General features: G+C 38.3%; 1 protein-coding gene across 2 annotated transcripts in view; it reads left to right on the top strand.

Annotated features, from left to right (window-relative positions):
* LOC140718880 (upstream-binding protein 1-like) overlaps positions 1-22781 on the top strand; it is a 100223-nt gene that overhangs the window by 55652 nt on the left and 21790 nt on the right. Inside the window, exons 7-12 of one of the 2 annotated variants that reach the window (XM_073033186.1) lie at positions 147-257; positions 7374-7481; positions 16422-16519; positions 16667-16721; positions 21263-21356; positions 21903-21993. In XM_073033186.1, the coding sequence (XP_072889287.1) occupies positions 147-257; positions 7374-7481; positions 16422-16519; positions 16667-16721; positions 21263-21356; positions 21903-21993 (557 nt within the window). The remainder of the gene's footprint in view (positions 1-146; positions 258-7373; positions 7482-16421; positions 16520-16666; positions 16722-21262; positions 21357-21902; positions 21994-22781) is intronic. The other variant, XM_073033235.1, reaches the window with a different exon arrangement.

Below are 22781 nucleotides of genomic sequence, written 5' to 3'. Positions count from 1 at the left end.
TTGACAGATTTGGTAGACTGAAAGGCCTGTGGCTGCCTGAGTATAATTGGGGTAACTGGGACTTAAGCATCATTATTAACAGGTAGCAGTCTAAGTTCTCTACCTCACTTTTCAGTTACAGGAGTAAAGCTTTTCTATTTTTCCAGCCAAAAGGAGCAGACAGAAAACAGAAAACAGACAGAGAAAAAATGGAGAAACGCACTCCTCAAGAGAAAGAAAAGTATCAGCCTTCATATGAAACAACTATCTTGACTGAGGTAAAATACAGGAAAGTATAGGTTAAGGAGGAACAGTGAGAATGCAGGTAGTGCAAATGCATTTTCTCTTAAATTTGGAATAAACAATGCATTATAATTCTGACAATCTAAACTATTGTCTTCTGTGAAAGTGTTTCAAAAATGCATTGTTAGTGTTATCTTTTTGCTTTTTATTTTATTTCACCACCTCCATTTCATGCAATTTTGTGTTCCAATTGTTAAATTTATTTGATTTCGTTGCTCTGAAGAATGTAGCAAATCTTAACCAAGCATGCTTTCTGCGGACACTACAGGAAGTTCTGAAAAATTGAGCATATCTTACAAGGTTTTTAGACCCTAAAACCATAATGCATAGATGCCATTCAGCCCATCGAGTCCAATGCGCCATTTCATCAGAGCTGATTTATAATCCCCCTCGACCGCTGCCTTCTCACTGTAACCTTTGATGCCATTACTAACCACGAAACCTATCAACCTCTGGTTTAAGTATACCCAATGACTTGGCCTCCACATTCACCTGTGGTAATGAATTACTCAGATTCATCAAGCTCTGACTAAAGAAATTCCTCCCCATCTCTGTTATAAAGGGACGTCCTTGTATTCGCGGGCTTTGCACTCTAGTCCTAGACATTCCCACTAGAGGAAACATTCTCTTCATGTCCACTCTATCTAGGTCTTTCAATATTTCATAGATTTCAATGAGATCCCCTTCCCTTCATTTTTCTAAACTCCTGAGAGTATAGAGTAATAGAACATGACATTACAGAAACAGGAGCTTTAACCCAACTGTTCTGTGCTGATCTATTAATCTGCCTAGTCCCATCAACCTGCACACAGACCAGAGCCTTCTATACCCCTTCCATCCATGTACCTATCCAAATTTCTCTTAAATGTTGAAATCCACATCTACAACTTCCACTGGTAGCTTGTTCCATACCCTCACCCCTGAGTAGATAAGGAATACCCCTTTATGTTCCCCTTAAAGCATTTCACCGTTCATCCTTAGCACGTGACCTCTACTTCTAAATTCACCTAACTTTAGAGGAAAAAGTCTGTTTGCATTTACCCTATCTGTGCTCCTCATAATTTTGTATACCTCTATCAAATTTTCCCACATTCTTCTATGCCCTAGGAATTAAAGTCCTAACTTATTCAAACTTCCCGTATAACTCAGGTCCTCAGGTCCTGGCAACATCCTTGTAAATTTTCTCAGCATTCTTTCAATTGACATCTTTCCTGTAGGTAGGTGAACAAAACTGTACACAATACTCCAACTTAGGTCTCAGCAACGTCTTGTACAACTTCAACATAACATGCAAAATCTGGCACTTAATATTTTGATTTATGAAGGCCAATGTGCCAAATGTTTTCTTTATGCCCCTATCTAGTTGTGACATCACTCTTAAGGAATTGTGGATCTGTATTCCCAGATCCCTCTGTTCTACCACACTCCTCAGTGCCCTACTACTCACCGTGCAAGTCCTACCCTGGTTTTCTTCACCATCTCTGCTATAACAGCTTCATGCCTTCTTTTAGCCCTTCTGATTTCCTTCTTAAATGTTCTCTTGCATTTGTTATATTTCTCAAGTACTCATTTGCTCCTTCCTGCCTAAACATGCTACACACCTTTTTCTCGAATCAATACCTCTCGAAAACAAATATTCTCTAAAGCTGTTATCCTGCCTTTTATTCTGACAGGAACATGCAAACTCTTTATTCCCAAAATTTCACTTTTCACCATGTTTCACTAAAATTTCTCTTGGGCCTCCCATTTACCAATTGCACCTTTGCCAGAAAACAACCTGACCCAGTCCATACTTGCCAGATACTTTATGATACCATCAAAATTGGCCTGTCTCCATTTTAGAATTTCAGCCAAAGCACCAGACTTATCTTTTTCCGTAATTACCTTGAAACTAATGACATTATAACTAGTTGAAAAATGTTCTCCTACACAAACTTCTGTCACCTGCCCTGTCTTATTCCCTAATAGGAGATCTAGTATCACACTCCCACTAGATGGGATTTCAAAGCACTGATTAAAGAAGCTTTCCTGAGCACTTTTGATAACCTTACGTTCTTACAACAGTCTGCAATCTCTACAAATTTGCTCCTCTAAGTTTCATGGAGTGTTGGATGGACATTATCATGGTTATTACTTTCTGTTCCCCAGTTCTTTGTACAGCTTCAGTAGACAAGTTCTCCAGTTGTTGTGTCTGTGCACCACTGTGACATTTTTCCTGATTAGCAATGCCACCCCACCTCTGTAATCTCTTGTCACTTCTGAAGCAAGGGAACCCTGAACATTGAGCTGCCACTCATGCAGTCAAGCCTCACTAATGGCTACAATGTCAGAATTCCACAAGAGGATCCATATACTAAGTTCATCTGCTTTTCTTACAATACTTCTTGCATTGAAATATGCACAACTCTGAACATTAGTCCAACCATGCTGAAACTTTCGATCCCTGACTTTGTATGTAGGCTTAACAGCATCTTTCATCACACCACTGCACTAACTGCTCTGGCATTCTGGTTCCAATCTCTCTGGAACTCTAGTTTAAACCCCCAATGGAGGACAAAGAAATCTTCTCACAGGGATGTTAGTCCCCCTTCAGTTCAGATGCAAACCATCTTATCTGTACAGGTCCCACCTTTCCTCCAAGAGAGCCCAGTGATTCAAAAAATCTAAAGCCCTCCCTCCTGCATCATCTCCTTAGATGTTAATCTGTATGATCTTTCAAGTTCTGGCCTCATCTGCTCATGTAGCAATCCTGAGATCTCAACCTTGGTGGTCATGTCCTTTAATTTAACACCTAACTCCCTGAACTCACTTTACAGAACCTTGTCACCCATCCTACCCATTTCATTGGTACTGACGTGGACAATGGCCTCTAGCTGCCCTGCCTGACCAGCCTTATAATGTCTCAGCTTTTGCCTTCATTCACAATCTAATCCTTCAGTATAACATCTTGAATGGAGTTACATATCCTAGGTCTGTAAGAATCTGTGTTGTTTAGTTGTAGGTGATTTATTTTTCTCTGGAAGATATTCTATCCTAGACCTCTCAGAATCATTTATTTAGTCAACACTTTTATGCCGTGCTGAGCTTTTCCTCATGTCGGTAAAAGGTTTTATTGCACATGCTTTCTCTCATTCTTAGGCATAATTTCACGGTAATCTTTTCTGAGACTCCTTTATCAAGCTAACATTCCTCTTGTCTGCAGGTGCAGATTAATAATATCTTTAGTACTGCAAACCCGGGAGGCCTTGTACAATTAGCTGTTCAGTCATTATTGCCTCGGTTACTTACTGTGGAAGCCACTGCGGCTGATGCAGATAACTATAATGTGATGGAAAGTCTGGTTCAATTCTTCCCCTCCCAAAAACAAAACCAGCAAAGTAAACCTCGTGGCTAATTTCATAGTAAGTACAGCAGATTTTAGCACATTTCAAATTATTCAGGGCATGTTTTTCTTTAAAGTATGTACAGGTATGTGCATTCAACTTTCTGGACATGTTTAAACAAAAACCCTTGGGAAAATCATTAAAAATCAAATAGCCTTGCTGGGTTAGACCTTACGATGCAACATGACTGATCTTCTTTTATGCTTATGAATACCTGTGGTGTCTCCTCATAACTGGAAGTTTTAACTTCTTCAGCTGCCTTTTAGTTTATTGATCTTTGTTGGTCCACTAATTTGTTTTTACAAATGTTATGTTTCTTTCAGAAAGACAGTGTTTGTAGTGTATGATTAAAATAACTTACTTTGACTTGAAGCTAAGTGCCTTGACTTCAACCTTCAACATGGAAAAGTAACTTGGTGATCATAGCTTCACAATGCCAGTGTACTTCAGTGAGCAGTTAATATTCACACACCAATTGATCTCCTATCCTTTATTCATTGGACTTTGTTAGTTGTATATCTTTTATTTCCTGACCTTGCACCTATTACCAAACCCCTGAGTACACAGTAAAATCCTTTCTGCCTAGCATTATCCCATAAATGGACCAGAAGTTTCTTGTGTTCAACTCTTTATTCTGACCACGTGGCCACCTAGTTTTAATGTTAATTGTACATTTTTGCAAAGGTACTAAATTTTGCTATGCTGATGACTTTTTTTTGATGAAGACAGATTTTTGGGGTTTGGGAAAGAAAATCCAATTTGCACCATTTTTATTACGTAGTATTTCTGACTACAGTGAAACATACCTGACACAATTATGTTTTTGTTTTGTTTTCCTCATTTGTTCATCCCACATGTTTTCATTTGCCAAATTTCATTTCACTTCACTGATTGTATTTGGAATTTTATTTTCAGTCTAATTATACAGTTTTTTCCCCCTTAAATGTATGACAGTACAAATAACCTTCAGTGTTGTGTATTTCAGGATAGCAGTGCCTGATTTGTTCTAATTGAATTCTTATGCTGTCACTGGTGTCCGAGCTACACCCTACAAATATGTTCATCAATTTGACTGTACCTGAAATAAGTCGGTTTTGGCAGGGTGCACTCAACCATTTTTGAGCTATTGGCACTAATTGGCCTCTTTAGTTGTCAGAAATGTTCAGTCAATTGGACTGAAGGTTTGCACGCTTGATGTTACTGCAATACAGCGTAGTTTTCTTTCTCTTCAACATTTATTGACTTGGAGTTGGAGGGGTGACTAGATAATGTAAGCTTCTGGAATGGGTAAATGCATTTTCTCAGGTGATTAAAGGCCATATAAATGACTTTATTGCATGCTAAGTGATGTAAAGGTGCTGGAAATTTCCCAAAACTTGCATTTGTTAGGTTTCCACAGCTGCATGGACTGTGTTCCAGTTGTCAGTGTTGCGTGAAGTATGAGGAAATCCTTTTGAAATAATTCCAAATTTCTTACTAGTCAGGCTGATGTCTGTTCCATTTTGAAGGAAGAAGCTTTCAATGTTATGCTTTTGTGATTATTTCAAGGCTATTCAAATTGAAGTATCTAGTAAATGTGTAGCATTGAAATGAAAGGTTCTGAAATTGCGAGTTCATTTTGGCTTGCAAGAGTACTTTTGAATAGGTGAGCCAAAACATTTCCTGGTCTCCATCTCCAGTTATGTTTTAACCATTAATTAACATGCATAGGTGTGGCTTTGGTAGGTATTTAGTAGTTGTGTGCTTTGAATTGCTTTGAGAAAGCAAGTTTGCTTCATGAAAGATGAACTCCTAGGCTAAATTTGAATGCTTTAACCGGTACTGTTTTGTGTTGGCAGTACACACAGTACACTCTATCTACAGAACTCTCAGTCAACTGCAGGCCCCATTTTGAATTTTTACTGGCAAATATATCTCTATGCATCAAGGAACCCATCACTGATGGATGACCATGATCTGTTTTCCAGATCCCTTTTGTCAAGTGGCTCTGCTGTGCACTGTTCTAGTTGAGAGCACCTTGTTTTATTTTATATATATTTACTGAGCTACAGCATGGAATAGGCCCTTCTGGCCCTTTGAACTGCGGCACTCAGCATTCCCTGACATAATCCTAGCCTAATTACAGGACAATTTGCAACAGCCAATTAACCTACTAATCGTTATCTCTCTGGACTGTGGGAGGAAACTGGAGCATCTGGAGGAAACCCACACGGTCATGGGGACTACTTACTGGCAGTAGTGGGAATTGAACCTGGGTTACCTGTATTGTAAAACTTTCTGCTATCCACCGCCATGCCGCTCCAATGTGATGTCAAAGTTGTTATTGTGTCATTGGCAATAGTTGAATTCTGATAATCTAGCACACTATGGACTTGGCTGGATTGGCAGATTTTCTAACCTGTTGAATGTTATTTCATTCAATCCTTCAATACTCTTTTAATTCATTTTGTAGATATTATATAGTACAATAAATTTCCTGTGATCTCATTAAGTTCAAATGCTCTCTACTCCCTACTAAGTGGAAAGGGAATATTTTAAACATTATCCGATGAGCCAGATGTGGAACCATTGGACTTCCGGAATATTCAGATAATAGATTATTGGTGCTTGTTAGCTAATGCTTCCTTTTAATATTTAAGCATTTTACTGTAATATGTGTTTGTTTAGTGGCTGTGTTGGTTACAGAGTAGAGTACCCAATTTGTATTGGCAGTTATAGTTAGCAACTCCATGCCCACATCTCTCATGAATATTGAGGACTTGGTGTATCCCTTTTGGGATGATGGCCTATAGCCATACTAATTTCAGTGGAGTTTTATCTAGCTAAATAGAATAAAGTGTATCTTTATTAAGCCTTTATAAAAGAACTGCAGTCAGAATCATTATGAATTTTGAATCCTGGAGCTCTGAGTTAAGCCTTAATGTGTTGAATTGTACCAGTTTGGCTAGTAGGTGGAAGGGAAGTGCTTTCGGGGAGAGAAGAAGCTGATACTGTGTACTTCCAGCTGCATAGAGATATTAAGATTTGAACTCTTTATTACCCATCTAAGAGATGTGACCGATTGATAGGTAGAAAAACCATACAAAGATTACAAATGATTAAACCCAAGAATGGCTGGCTTTCTCATGTAACTGAAGTGCAAATTTCCTTTATGGGTGAGATTTTTTCCCCGCTATGCATTTACTCCAGCATTATATGTGGTAGAAAGTATTCATTTAATCACTGATCGTGAGGTTCCTTATTATTCCAAGGTTTTAATATTAACACAAAAGGTTGCAACTGTTGGAATAAATGTGCAATATAACTTGAATTTGGCCATTTCTGAAATGTTGTTAATGTCTTTAGAACTTTGACGTGAAATTTTTAAGTTAAGATCTATAAACTTAGTGTAAGTTTTTTTTTTGTATTTTAAGTGGATGTTCAGGATGTTTGGATTGTTTTACATTTAATTATGCCACTGTGAAGTCAGCTATTGGCAAAATAGTATTTCTTCCATTGAGACAGGAATTCCTTGACAGTTGTAGACGAGATATTGAGAGATTTGATTCATAGCATCAGAAGCATAAATAGAAGGTCTAGAAAGATTCTCTTTTCTATATGAAAATCGAATTTAAAACAATTGTTTGTGTTAAAGAAATGCTTACACTGCTAGGTGTTGTGCTCATGATGTACTGTATAAATTGATACTAGTCTTTGGTGTCTGTCCAGATGAGACTTGAGCCTATTATTGAAGATGCACTTGAACATGAGCAGAAAAAGTCCACCAAGCGGACTTTGCCAGCAGACTGCGGTGATTCTCTGGCAAAGCGAGGCAGTGTAAGGACTTCTGCTTACCTTTTTGTTGTACAAGATGGCTTGTGCAAGAATACAATCAAAGTGTTAGATATAGGATTATGTTTTATAGTCACGTAACATTTAACAGTGAAAGGACGTACTTTGGATGTTTTAATGTAAAATTTTCAATTTAACGTCCTTAACTCTCCTAAATCTAACACCTGATACAGAAGCTCTTAATTCCTCAAAGGCCACAAAAATGTCTGTTTAATATGAATTGTCTTAATTTTCATATTTTAAACTGCCTGCCAATTTGAGCACTTGCAACAATAGTTGAGATAAAAATATACAGGGGGAAATTACTATTTGAGGATTTATTGAAAATTTATACATTGTATTATTATCTCCCCTCCACATCCCCCAAAATATTTTGTATCAAGATTAATATATACTTTGGTTTTTGTGGCCTAAATTACTGAAACATTTTGCATAATTTAACAAGTGAATAGTAGATTAATTCAAACTTCTAATTTGTTACGAAGAATTTGTTCAACTTGGGGCTTTCCTTTGCTTTTTTTGCCTTTTGTCTTTCTTGCCTTTTTGAAATGCTGTTAGCTGTTTATGCTGTTAATACTTTTCTATCCCAGAGTAGCAGAAATGTCCTTTGCACAGATGCAAAGAGTATATAAATAATTTTTTGAGGGCTGTTTGTTAATTTGGGAAGTATATGTATAATTATTCCATATTCTCTTTTCATAGAGAATTTAAAACTTGCTTGACTGCATTCTCTAGGTTTCAAATCACTTTTAACACAAAGCATTATTTTAAGTGTCTGGAAATAACATTTTTTTGTCAGTTTGCGAAGTTCTTGAAAAGATCAAAGTTTGTAGGAGTGAGATATAGTAGCTTAATATTTATTTCACAAGTTACACCTATGGGCCATAAAATCCAATGCCAATGTAGAAAATTTAAATTTAATAATTTTTGTGCCAAAAGTTTACTATGATAGGAGTTAACATCAATAGTTCACGAAATTCCTATTCTGCATGTGATTCCAGTCACTCATTCGATGGCTGATTCCTTGGGGTAACAACTAATGGGTTATTGAAATATTGTCTTGCTCCAGGTCATTCTCTGGCCTGCTGTTATCACTTGAGAAGGGATTTTTTTTTCAAGTGGAAACTAATTACATACATGTTCCAGCCTTAAGATGTTTGGGAAGCTTAATGTTTGCATCAGGTTCTTCAAAGTCAAACATTTTGGCTGAGTTTTTAGAACTTGGAACAGAACTTCAAAATAACACAGCTAAAAGGGCAAAGGGTGTCTATGTATTTTAGGAATTAAGTTCACAGTCTGTTTGAATGCACTTGTGGTTTTCCTAGAATAATAAATGTCTACTTCAGAACACCTAGTCAGAGCATGTTGAAGTAGAACTCATTGGCAGAGCAGTCTGCCACAACGCTCGCACCTGTATCCTAAGCAGTTTTGCTCATATTTGTTAAAATGATCAGCTAAAATTATAGCAGACAACAAAGAAATGGAACGTAATTGGGAACTGAATGAGTAAGGCAACTTTGCAACCCAACAGGACAACAATGCAAACAGGGCACTTACCACCAATTTCTCAAGGGCAGTTAGGAATGGTCCTTGTTTGTGACTGAAAATTAGTATTTAAAGAAAAGCCCTGAGATGGAGAGTGCAGTAAAGGGGGTAAATTTAACCTTAGTTTGAGAAATAGAAAAACAGGCGTGAAGAAGGATAAGGAGGATAAGAGGTATAGATCGAGTAGACAGCCAGTCTTTTTTCTAGAGCAGAAATAACTAGTACAAGGGGCGAGTACAACCTTAAAGTGTTGGGAGGAACGTAGATGGGGACTACAAAGGAAGTCACAGAGGCTGGTAGGTGCATGAAATGCCCTGCAAAGTGTGGTGGTAGAGGAAGATACATTAGGAACATTTAAGAGGCTCTTAGATAGGCACATGGATGATAGACAAGTGAATGGCTATATGAGAGGTAAGTATTAGATTGACCTTAGATAGGTTAAAGAACTAGTATAATATCATGGGCTGAAGGATCTGTACTATTCTTTGTTCTAAAAGGGAAAGGAATCAATTTTCACCTTTCCTCCAGAACTTCACAGTTGAGGGAATGAGATTTCATATGTCGTTTTTGATGCAAAAGGGATCAATTGAAAGTCTTTAACACCTACTGTGTAAAGCTATGTATACTTGTGATGACATTGTATTTAAGTTTAATGATCAAGATCGCAAAAAAGATGAAAAGCAATCATTTTCATAAACTTACTGGGAAACCAATATAATTTAAATGAAAGTGGGTTTGCACTTAACTATGCAGCTGGTCCTTGGCCTTAAATGAAGAGTCATTAGTCTTCCTGTTATTTTGGCAGCATATTCTGGACCAATGGTTTAAGTCTGGCTGGTCCACGCCTTCAATGTGCAGTAAAATCAATTCTCTAGCACTCAGCAGCCTCAAGTTTTATCCTGAAAATGTGAAATGTGAGACTGGGCACTTGTCTACCTGAAATTTTAAGGACTAGAAAATAAATTGGTTTACTGTTTGGGGTGAATAATGCAGATTAGAAAGAAAAATGAGTGAAAACATCAGAAACAGAAACATGCAAGAAAAATATTTAAAAATCTCAAATATTACAATGAATAGATATGGTTCAAATCATCCTTCTTGTCATAATTGGCATTGCATTTAAAAGCAGGTCCTTAAAAAGCTACTTGCTCTTTTTCTTTAAAAATGCACTAATATTTTACTGTGGAGTTAATGTGAGAGAAAAAAAATGAAGTTGTTACTTGCAACTGAGAGTGAGGGAAGTGTTTGAGCAGAGAAATGTGATCAGACAGTGATGATTTGTGACTGGTGAATTTGAATTGCATGTTCAATCATGAACATGCTAGTTTGCTTCAGCATGATTTGGCACAATGTTTTGGGCTGGGTTATTAAACTGAACAACTTTGGCCTCATCTCAAGTCATTTTTAAATGGTTGTTGCAACTACAGTTTCTTTGGCATAATTCATTTTAATTGTACTTCTGGAGGCCTAATTGAGAGAATTCCAGACAAGTTAATATTGCTGTAGAAAAGCAATGTTGTGTTCCCATTGCTCTCCTTTTTAAGCTGCATTATCTTAGCTTTAACATGGAACCATAACTAATGACAATCTACACAAAGTAAAATGTATCATTATTAAAGAGACAATTCCTCATTTTGCCATTATCATAAGAAACACTGGTGTTCATTGGGCCCTGGTCCGACAATTCCATGCATGCTGATGTTTTTTTTGCCTATCTTCGCCATTGCCCTTTGCCAACATTAGTTCTGTGTTCTCTGTCTTACCCATTTAAGTGCCTGTCCTGATGTCAATTTTGATTGTATCTGACTCCTCCACCTCTCCTGGCAACAGGTTACAGACAGCAGAGTTTAGAATGGATGATGTTTATAGCTAACAATATCCTCAGCACACAGCAGGATAATCTTTATCTCAGGTATTGTGAATCTGACATTGTCTTGTTTTTCACTCAATGGGGAGGAGGAAAAGTCTGAAGGGACCACAGATGCTGGAATCTGGAGCATAAAGCAAACTGCCGGAGGAATTCAGATAAAGGGTCTTGGTCCACAAAGTCTGCTGTACTCTTTTCTGTAGATGCTGCCTGGCCTCCTGAGTTCTTCCAGCATTTTCTGTGCATTGCTTAAATTTCCAGCATCTACAGATTTCTCCATTTTGTGCTAGAGGAATTCAGCAGGTTGACTAGCATCTGTGAAGGCAAATGTGTAGTTGACTTTCAGGTTTAGACGCTCCCTCAGGACTGAGGGTGTGGGGGGAATACCAGTAAAAAGCAGGAGGTTTAAGGGAGGGGCTGGCAGGCGATAGGTGGAATCAGCTAAGGGGGAAGATGATAGACAGGTGGAGCCAGATGGGACGGGGAAGAGGTTGAGGTAGAGATAGCAACTGAATAGTCGTAAGTAGAGATATGAGGCCCTAGAAACTGGAATCTGTAAACGGAACCAAGATTCAAATTGCATTTATTATCAAGTAATGTATAAAGTATACAATCTGGAGATTTGTTTGCTGACAATAGCAAAGCAAGGAACCTAAAAGCACCCAATTAAAAAAAAGACCAGTGCTGCCCCCCCCCCCCAAGTGCTCACAGAGAAAGAGGGGAAAAAAATCCACAAAACAAATCATATAAACAATAGAAGCGAGCATTCCGAACCAGGTCCTTGGATCCGTATCCGTGGAGTGGCCTGGATTAGGCTCAAAGCCTTAGTATGCAGTTCATCATAGTAGATCATAAGATACAGGAGCAAAATGATGCCATTTGGCCCATTGAGTCTGCTCCGCCATTTCATCACCCCTCATTATTCTTAATTCCAGTGAATACAGCCCCAGAGCCATCAGATGCTCTTCATATGACAAGCCATTCAATCCTGGAATCATTTTCGTTAACCTTTGAACCCAGTCTCAGCACATCCTTTCTAAGATAAGGGGCCCAAACCTGCTCACACTACTTCAAGTGAGGCCTCACCAGTGCTTTATAAAGTCTCAACATTACATTCTTGCTTTTATATTCTAATCCTCTTGAAATGCATGCTAACATTGCTTTCACCTTCCTCACCACAGTCAAAACCTGCAAATTAACCTTTAGGGAATTGTGCATAAGGACGTCCACGTCCCTTTACACCTGAGTTTTTTTAATATTTTCTCTCAATTTAGAAAACAGTCAACCCTTTCTTTTCTTTTACCAAAATGCCTGACCATACACTTCCTAACACTGTATTCCATTTGCCATTTCTTTGCCTATTGTGCTAATGTATCTTGCATTTGTAGTCTGTCTACTTCCTCAAAACTATCTGCTGCTCCATCAATCTTTGTATTGTCTGAAAACTTTTCTACAAGGCCATCAATTCCATCATCCAAATCATTGACATATAATATAAAAAGAATCAGTCCCAATACAGACCCCTGTGGAACACCACCGGCAGCTAGCCAGAATAGGCTTCCTTCATTCCTACTCTTTGCCTCCTGCCAATCAGCCGCTGCTTTATCCATGCTAGAATCTTTCCAATAATACAATGGTCTTGTAGTTTGTTAAGCAACCTCGTGTGGCACCTTGTCAAAAGCCTTCTGAAAATCCGTACACAGCATCAACTGATTTTCCTTTGTCTATCCTGCTTGTTATTTCTTCAAAGAATTCCAACAGATTTGTCAGGTAAGCTTTTCAAACACAAGGAAGTTCAAAGTGCTTTACATAGAACAAGATATAAAAATTAAACATGAAATTTCAGATGCTGTATAAGAGAATAAGATCACACAAAAATAGATATATAGTAACTAAAAGCTGCTTCATCATGTTTAGTTTTGACCCTGGGGACAGTAAGCAGACCTGCCCCAGATGATCGGAGATCCAAGTACCCTGCACCCTCATCCTTTAATACTCGACTCCAACATCTTCCCAACAACTGAGGTCAGACTAACTCGCTTATAGTTTCCTTTCTTCTGCCTCTCTCCCTTCTTGAAGAGTGGAAGAACATTTGCCATTTTCCAGTCTCTGGAACTGCTCTAGAATCTAGTAATTCTTGAAAGATCATCACTAATGCCTCCATGATCTCTTCAGTCACCTCTTTCACAAGTGGTAACTTTGTGCCTTTCATTCCCCCTGACATCTGGAGCTTCCACAGTGAAAACTTATGCAAAATACTTAATCATTTTGTCCGCCATTTTGTTGTTCCTATTACTACCTTTCCAGCAGTGTGATATCCACTCTTACCTCTTTTTTATACTTTATCTGTCTGAAGAAACTTTTAAGTATCCTCTTTAACGTCATTGGCTAGCTTACTTTCATATTCCATCTTTCCCTTAATGACTTTTTTAGCTGCCTTTTAAAAGCTTCCCAATCCTCTAACTTCCCACTAATTTTTGCTCTATTATATGCCCTCACTTTGACTTTTATGTTGGCTTTGACTTCTCTTTTTAGCCATGGTTGAGTTATCTTTCCTTTAGAATACTTCTTCCTCTTTGGGATGTATATATTCTGTGCCTTCCGAATTGCTTCCAGAAATTCCAGCCATTGTTACTCTGTTGTCATCCCTGCCAATGTTCTTTTCCAATCAATTCTGGCCAACATCTCTCTCATTCCTCTGTAATTCCCTTTCCTCAACTGTAATACTAATAACCTGAGCAGGGCAAATTGGTGCAAAGTTAGCAGTGGGGATGGGTAGTGGACTGTAAGGAGAGAAAGGAACATGGCGAGTGTGGATTATCCAAAAGTAGAAGCTTCATTAATACCACCATTGGGTTGTGGGCTACACAGGCGGATTATGAACTGCTCTTAGGCAGGGGAGGGTAGGGAATCGGAAGTTGTCAAAATAATGCAGAGTATGAGAGATGCCATGGATGTAGCAGAGAGGGCAACTGGACAAGTAGTTTTGGAATAGAGTTGAGGTATAAGGAGAAAAATCCAGTTAGGATCTCCTGTGTCTGTAAAGATGTTTTCATTTGTTTTAGGGTTAGGAAATTGTGTTGAAGAGAAAATGGATCCAGGTGAGGGAAAAGGAAGAAAAATTTGCACTAGTCATTTGAAAACTGTTTTCTTAAGCTGAATTGGATTGGAGCCTATAGTGGACCATTGAAAATTTGCTTTATAGAAGGAAAATATTTGTTCTGGCCAGATAGAATGTGTTGCTGAGAAACCTCTTTGGAGAATATTGCAAAGTATGCAGTCTTTTATGTTTTCTAGAAGAGACGTTGCTCCTCTGTTCAACAGTGATCTTGGGTGGTAGTTTGTGGTAGTTAAGTGTTCAGGTCTCATTCCAGGACTTTGCATAATGTCATGCCTGCCACAGAATCAGTGAAGTGCTGTATTTTGAGTTGGTGGTTTAAAATCTCATTCATGTAGGTCAGTGCGAAAAGGTTCCATGGCACCGTCAGGGAGTTTTTCCTCATTCCTTGCCGATCATGTCATCTTTCAACCAGCATAAGCATAAAGAAATTAACTGACTGTTAAATCTTAATTGTTGTCTGCAGTTCCCATGTGCCTAAATAGACTCGTGCATATCTCTGTTCTATTGGCTGTAACTGAAAGTCATGTACTGATTTTTACAGTAGTTTGTTTTATTGGGAAACATTTGGAATGACCCCTCTCATTGATTTCTGCAAAACTTTTCTATTCACTAAGACAAAAATCTATGAATGCTGCAAAATACAAGAGATGGAGTTTAAGAGTCGCGATGTAATGATGCAGCTCTATAAAACTCCGGTTAGGCCACACTTGGAGTACTGTGTCCAGTTCTGCTCGCCTCACTATAGGAAGGGAGTGGAAGCATTGGAAATGGTACAGAGGAGATTTACCAGGATGCTGCCTGGTTTAGAGAGTATGGATTATGATCAGAGATTAAAGGAGCTAGGGCTTTACTCTTTGGAGAGAAGGAGGATGAGAGGAGACATGATAGAGGTGTACAAGATATTAAGAGGAATAGATAGCGTGGATAGCCAGCGCCTCTTCTGCAGGGCACCACTGCTCAGTACAGGAGGTCATGGCTTTAAGGTAAGGGGAGGGAAGTTCAAGGGGGATATTAGAGGAAGGTTTTTTACTCAGAGAGTGGTTGATGTGTGGAATGCACTGCCTGAATCAGTGGTGGAGGCAGATACACCAGTGAATTTTAAGAGACTACTAGACAGATAAATGGAGGAATTTAAGGTGGGGGGGGGTTATATGGGAGGCAGGGTTCGAGGGTCGGCACAACATTGTGGGCCGAAGGGCCTGAAATGTGCATTCTATGTTCTATGTAAAATTTTTGTTTGAATCCCCAAGTTAAATCCAGGGGATTGGAGCATTGGCTTTGTTCTAGCAATTTCCCTTAATCACAACATCAGAACATTCCCTGACTCTGGATGTGAGTATTTGCTTCTTGTGATAATGATGGGAATATCCAAATTCACTTCAGAAAGGAGTCATGAAAATGAAAGGCAGCATTCTATCCTTGGCGCATCTTCACTTTCTGTTTTGGCAAGCTGAAAGAACAGTTATGTATCTGAATAATAATTGCTTAGTTAGCTTATGGTACAGTTTAACTGATCTTGTAATATTCTCAATAGTTTGTAATATTGGCTGAAATCATCTTTCCCTTGAGCATTGATATTTTTGTTCACAGCTTCCGTCCTGCACTGTGCAGTATTTCAAGTTTAAGTTTATTGTCATCGACTGTACATATATACAATCAAACAAAACAATGTTCCTCTGGACCATGGTGCACCCACAAAATAAGTACCACATATCAGCACATAAAACAAAATATTACCACAAATAAGTTAATAAAATAGAAAAGATAATTCAGTGTATATAGTGCACAGCATAGGTAAAGAGTGAACAGTACTAGTACAGTAAACAGCTCACTGTCCTAGTGACGAGACCTTGGTGGTGGCAGGGTTGGGGTATTCATTAGTCTCACAGACTTGCCCATATTGGCAGTCCTAGTTCTAATGCTTCTGTACCACCTTCCTGACAGTAGTGGGTCAAAAAGATTGTGAGATGGGGTGGTAGGAATCCTCAGCAATGTTTCGGGTGTTGCTAAATAATGCAAAATCATGTTTGGAAAATAAATTGCAGTATTTTCATTTCCTCAGTTTGAATTTAAGATAATGCAGATAGACCATTGTGGCATTTTATAAATATGCACCTGGCTTGCAGCATTTTATTTGTGTTGTGCATGGATAGTTTGGAATCTGCCAAGTTCATTTTGTTTTTGTATGTCATGCAGTGGCAATTTTTCATGTTATCTGCTGAAATGGGTAGATTTGTTCGATCCATTTAGCTGTCCTCAGCAACTTATCATTTGGAAATGTGTTCAATTATCATTTCTTTCCTCCCCTTGCACAATGCGTCAACATTTGTCCACAGCTTTCTTTTAAAATTTCAAGTTCTAACCTCATTTTTTTCCCTTCTTGATGCTGTAGTGCTCCCCTTGGCCAGACAATGCATATGTGAACAGCAGTCCTTCTGCCACTCCAGCATTTGCACCAGGGCAAGTTGGTGTTTACAGTGTTCCTGACAGGTACGGCATTGCCAGAGTAGTTTAATACACTTAATCTACAGTGGTTATTAGCCCTTTTATGCTTAATATCTCAAAATACAGATAAGGTCTTTTTAAATAAAACGCCTGAAGTCAGAACTGCATCTCATAAATGCTGTTGTTTTGCAGTAATTCCTCTTCGCCAAATCATCAAGGAGAAGGAACGCCACAGCTTGTAGTGGAGGTATGTGACTGCACAGCAGTAAAGATTATTTCTGTGAGACAGTGGATTACCTTTATCAAAAAGAAAATATTTTTTGTTACAAAAGCTGTCTTCTCTGATTTTTGAAAACATTAACTTTGCAGCATGAAATAGATAAAGCATATGGTCTTTTAGGTTGAATTTGGAAAAGCTGCTTCCTTTACTGGCTTACCATTCTGCTATCCAGGATTGCTTTATTTGTGCAGCTGTCTACAAAGAAAAAAGATTGAGGGTGAATAACCGTTCAACTGGGAATATAACATTCTCCCAATGACTGGATTTCCTCCAGGTGCTCCACGTCCCAAAAATGTACAGTTAGGGTTTGGAAGTTGTGGGCATGCTATGTTGGTGCCAGAAATTTGGCAACACTTGTGGGCTACCCAGCACAATCCTCGCTGATTCAATTTGATGCAAATGAAGCATTTCACTATAAGATTCAATGTACATTGATAAATAAAGCTAATTTTCATGTTATCGAATAGTAACTATTGCACTTTTAAACATTTATTTGGTGCATGTATGAAAAATAATCTCAATTATAAATAAAATTTTGAGGATTTACTGTTCTCAATTTGATGTAGGATCTCTTTAAAGTGAAGATTTACAGTTGTTGGAATGCAGATTGCTTTTAATATCAGGCAAATGTCTATCTGTCAGGGCTCTAGCAGTGATGGTTATTTAAGTGAACAGGTGATGTGTTTCAGTTTCAAACTGTTGTGCAAAGTTTTGAATGATATCACAGAATAGCATTCCAGTAATGCCATAGAATAGTAAATCCATTTGCTAGGTATAGTTTTCTTTCTAAAAAATGAATCGGTTTTCTTGGATTAAACTGGCTTGATTCAGCTGCTAGTTTCCAGTTAATGTAGGGGTAGTGGAACTAAATGAGGTATTTTCAGAATAACACACAAAACGCTGGATGAATTCAAGTCATGCAGCATCTATGGAAAATAATAAATAGTATACGCAACAGGATCAAGAGAAAATCTGCAGAAGCTGGAAATCCAAGCTACACACACAAAATGCTGGAGGAACTCAGCAGGCCAGGCAGCATCAAAGGAAAAGAGTACAGTCAACGTTTCAGGCTGAAACCCTTCGGCAGGACTCAACAGCAACTTGTTTCAAAATAACTTTTTCAAAGGTTTAGGGAAAAAAATGTACCAAATCATGGTCCTTCTGTGAAAAGCTTTGTTGGTGGGAAATATAAAGATATGTGCATTATCCAATAATTTAACAATACAATGGATTCCAGTTAATTGACTACCGATTAATTGGAGCAGATGTTTATTTGGGACAAATCCTAAAAAACAAAAACTAATTGAGATGTTGCAATGTATTTTTTGTATGAACTGTATTGTTTGATGTTATCCCCAAATTTAAATAGCTGTTCTAAATCCTCTCCAAACAATGGGCCAGGATCAGAGCTGTTTCCTATGCTTTTATAGCCAAATACTGATGAAGGGTTTCAGCCTGAAATGCCAGTTGCTTCTTCCCCTCCATAGATCTGCTGAGTTCCTCTGGATTTCCAAGTTCTAAAGAATCTCTCATGTTTTGCTTTTATACATCTTGATTTAGCTTATTCTGTTGTCTGGATTCCAGCTTACTATTATTTTCTGTTATCCGTTCGGACTTCACATGAACAGGTCTTGGTTTTGAATCATACTCTATGAAAGGCATGTTGAAAATTAACCATCTTTTTCTCAATATATTTTTGAGATCTGGGCTTAATTACTAAGAGCAATTTTTGTTGTTCGTCTGTACCTGCTGTTGTATGTAGCAGTGAGCTGCTGCGTCGAACCATTGCAGACATTCGTGTTCATGGTGATGCTCATGGGGAACTGATTTTATCCTAGCAGTGATAGAGAGAATAGCAACATATTTCTAGGTCAAGATATTATATGATTTTAAGGAAATCCTTGAACAGATATTGTACCCACGATAAATGTCTGCAGGAGAGGGTGTACGTACAGGGGTGAGATATATCAGCTAGTTGAGTGGTGTTGCAGCAACAACCTTGCACTCAATGTCAGTAAGACCAAAGAACTGGTTGTGAACTCCAGAAAGGGTAAGTTGAAGGAACACACATCAGTCCTCATAGAGGGATCAGAAGTGGAGAGAGTGAGCAGTTTCAAGTTCCTGGTTGTCAGTATCTCAGAGGATCTATCCTGGGCCGGATATCTATCAATGCAGCTACGAAGAAGGCACAACAGTGGCTATATTTCATTAGGAGTTTGAGTTTTAGTATGTCACCAAAGAAATTTCTATAGATGTACCATGGAGAGCATTCTAACAGACTGCATCACCATCTGGTATGGGGGGAAGTGTTACTGTACAGAATAAGATGTAGAGAGTGCTAAACCTGATGAACTCCATCATGGGCACTGGCCTCCATTGTATCCAGGACATCTTCAAGGAGCAATGCCTCAAAAAAGCAGCATCCATATTAAGAACCCCATCACCCATGATAAGTATCCTCGGCAAATAACTGCAATGCATTTTGTAGATATTATACAATGCAGCCACTTTGTACGGGGAGTGAGTGAGTGTTTGGGCTACTTTATCATGAATTGTTTTGACTGACCTTGGGTTTTGGAAGATGGACCAATTGAGCAGGTCAGGAGTATTGCATCACACTTTTAATGGATGCCATATAAATGGTGCAATGGCTCTAGTGTGGCAGGAGGTGAGTCACTTTTGTAACTCTGTTCTTTATGTGGCTGGTACAGCTAAATTTCTGGTTGATGGTTGCAAACTGAATCTCAAAGTAGGTGGTTAAACTTTCTCATAGTAGATGGTTATTGCCAGCATTTTTGTAATGCAGCTGTAGCTTGAGTGTGGTCTAGGTTTTGCCTCATGCTGGGCAAAGACTGCTTCACTTGCTGAGGAGTTGAAAGTGGAATTAAGCATGAGTGACCATGCCTACTTGGAGGTTATTGTTGAAGCAGCTCAAGGCAATTGAACTCAGGTCAGTTCTCTGAGGAATGGCTGCAGTGATGAGCTGGGAGAACTGAGATGTAGCAATTACAAACTTACTTTTATGTGCCTCCAACACGCAAGAGAGTTTTTCACCTTGATGTTTATTGTATGAAGGGAGTCCATTATCTGCCGAGGTGTCTGCTGATTTTGTTCGGTTACGGTCAATCAAAAGAACATGGCAGTATACACTGGATGAGTTCCTCTGTCAATAACTACTAGGAATTAATACACAGCTTTTTAATACTGAAATAGTATTGTCAGTATTGTAAAATTTGTTCTGTTTTTCATTTAAATGCATTATTTGTTACTCAGTGAACTGTAGTTTTCTTTTACTATCCATTGTATTGCCTGCCAGCTTCTGCCTCACCCTTCTCCTTCACTGGGCATCACCCCTTTCCACTTTCAATCCCAGTGCGGATGTCAATACAAAACATCCCCTGTCCCTTTGCCTCCACTAATGTTTGGCAGGTGTGGGTGGCACAGTAGTATTGTGGTTAGTATGGTGCTTTAAAATCAATCAGAGAAATAGATCAATGTTCAGTTCCCGCTGATGTCTCTAAGGAGTTTGTATGCTCTTCCATGACTGTGTGGATTTCCTCTGGGTGCTCCAGTTTCCTCCCAATTTCCAATGACTTAAAATTTCAGGTTAGTAAGTTGTGGGCATGCTGTGTTAGGACTGGAAGCATGGCTGCCCTACACAATCCTCACTAATTTAAGTCTGCAGAAGAATTCTGGCAAGTTCTCCAAGATGATTGGATTCTCTAAGGTACATAGCAATATACCTTAGAGAATTGAGGCAGTTTTAAAGGCAAAAGGTGGTCACACCAAGTATTGATTTGACTTACTAGCAAAAGAAAATCTGCAGATGCTGGAAATCCAAGCAGCGCATACAAAATGCTGGAGGAGCTCTGCAGGCCAGGCAGCATCTATGAAAAAGAGTGTAGTCGATGTTTCGGGCTGAGACCCTTCATCAGGACTGGAGAGAAGAAGAATGAGGAGTCAGTTAGAAGGGGGGGAGGGGAGGAAGAAACACAAGGTGATTTGATTTAGATTTTTTTAACAGTTTACTGCTCTTTATAGTAATTCTTTTGATATTTAGAAGCTTTTCATTTATTTTGACAGCATCATCGCTTTACAGAATGATTTTTATATATGCTTAAGACTTTTGAACAATACTGTCCTTTGAACTTTGAGAGGGATAATAAATCAGCCATGATAGAGCAAACTCAATGGGTCGAATAGCATAATTCTGTTCCTTATATATAGCTCTTAGTTTTCTGGACTAAAACCTGAAATAGTTACAAGTGTCATGTACTGCCCTCAAAGGTTTCATTTACTTTTTGTTCTAAAATGTGCAACACATTCTAAACAAACAGTACCATATAATATATCTGTCAAAAAAATAGGAGAAATGCTTTTCAAAGATCAGTGCTTTAATACATTCTACATATTGGTTGGGTTAGCAGCAGGAAGGTTTAATGCTGCGTCAATATATTTTGAGACCTGATTGAAATTAATAAAATTTCCTTTTCCTTCACCTTCTGCAGCAACTCTGCCCGGCATCAACAATACAGGAGGCTCAGCAATGGTTGCACAAGAATCGATTCTCAACGTACGCAAGATTATTTTCAAACTTCTCAGGTACTGTTTGCTGGTGTTTGCATTGCAAAAAAACTGTCGTTAAGTCACTAAAGAGTGATGCTAACGATTATAAATGAGATGTGAAATGGGATTTTGTGGTCCTTCTGGAACCATGTAAGAATGCAGAATTGAGTTCCCATTCTCAACTTAATCTTAGGAAATGTTGAATGAATATCTGTTTCCCCCAATAGGAATAGGTAGGTCAGGAATGTAGGTAGAAGGGGAGTAATGTAAAAACAAGCAACCCTAGCTCTATTCTAAGATTGAATTGCCAAAGACCAATTTGTCTCTGCCGTTAGTACTTGGATCTGAGGAGAAGGATAGTAAAACAAATTGACACCAGGATTTCAATAGATGGCACAATTAATATCTCAGCTTTGAGAAGGAAGTGGAATTCTTTTTGCTTAACGCAATTACAAATAAATATCTGTAGTACCAGTGTAAGGAAACACAAAGTATATTGTTCACATCCAAGTCAAGAAATTAAAATTCTTAAACTGTGTTAAAGTCCCATAATTTGTGTGTCACTGAAGATTCTTTCCACAGGTTCTGATTTATTAAAGTTGACTCGAGATGATCTGGTCCAGATATGTGGCTCCGCTGATGGAATTAGATTGTACAATGCACTTAAAGCAAGGTAATGTTTCAAAAACCAAAAATCCTTTGCTTAAATAGAAGATGGCAAAATCTGTTTATCTCTTGGGTTTGATTTCAAAATATCAGTGTACATGGCAATATCCACATTGTTATATATGGTAAATGTAATTAAAATCAGTACATTCTCCCTGTAATTTTGGTATGAAGCTAACAGATTTTGTATCATTCCTTATGTGTAAAATCCTGCAGTTGTTATCTGGAGTTGAAATAATTGCAACCAGATTGCTTGAGATGATTGTGAGGATTAATCTGGGATTCACAACCCCTTTGGTTAATGGTAAGACTCCATGTTATAAAAAAGGTTGGGAATTCCTGATCTAGAATCAGTTATTTGTCTGGGATGAACACATCCCAGGCAGAAATTGACTTCATACATTTTTAAGCTGTTCCTTGAAATTATTTATGGATCTGTTGATATCAAAAGGTCCTACAGCTGTTCTGAAATATACTGAAATTGTAGCTAACTCTTTTAGCTATTTAATACACAGGTCCTTAAAGACTACTGAAAAATGGCTTGTTTTACAAATGTGTAGTATGTAGAGGAGGAAGATATGATCTCCAAATTCTGTAGTGTGGGCCCTGCCAAAATGCTGACTATGAGAAACACTTCAGAAGTATTTCATAGGGTTTAGAGTGATTAAAATCTCACATTCTCAAAATGGAGGTATAAACATGTCTTGGTGAATTGTGCTCATTCCAGAGAAAATTCAACTCTAGGTTAATCCCACTTTGGTTTTGAATTTAGTCAAGAAAAAAAAGGAAGCATAT

Source organism: Hemitrygon akajei, chromosome 1 (assembly GCF_048418815.1).
Source record: "Hemitrygon akajei chromosome 1, sHemAka1.3, whole genome shotgun sequence".
NCBI lineage: Eukaryota > Metazoa > Chordata > Chondrichthyes > Myliobatiformes > Dasyatidae > Hemitrygon > Hemitrygon akajei.
This window is presented reverse-complemented; position numbering and strand designations above follow the sequence as displayed.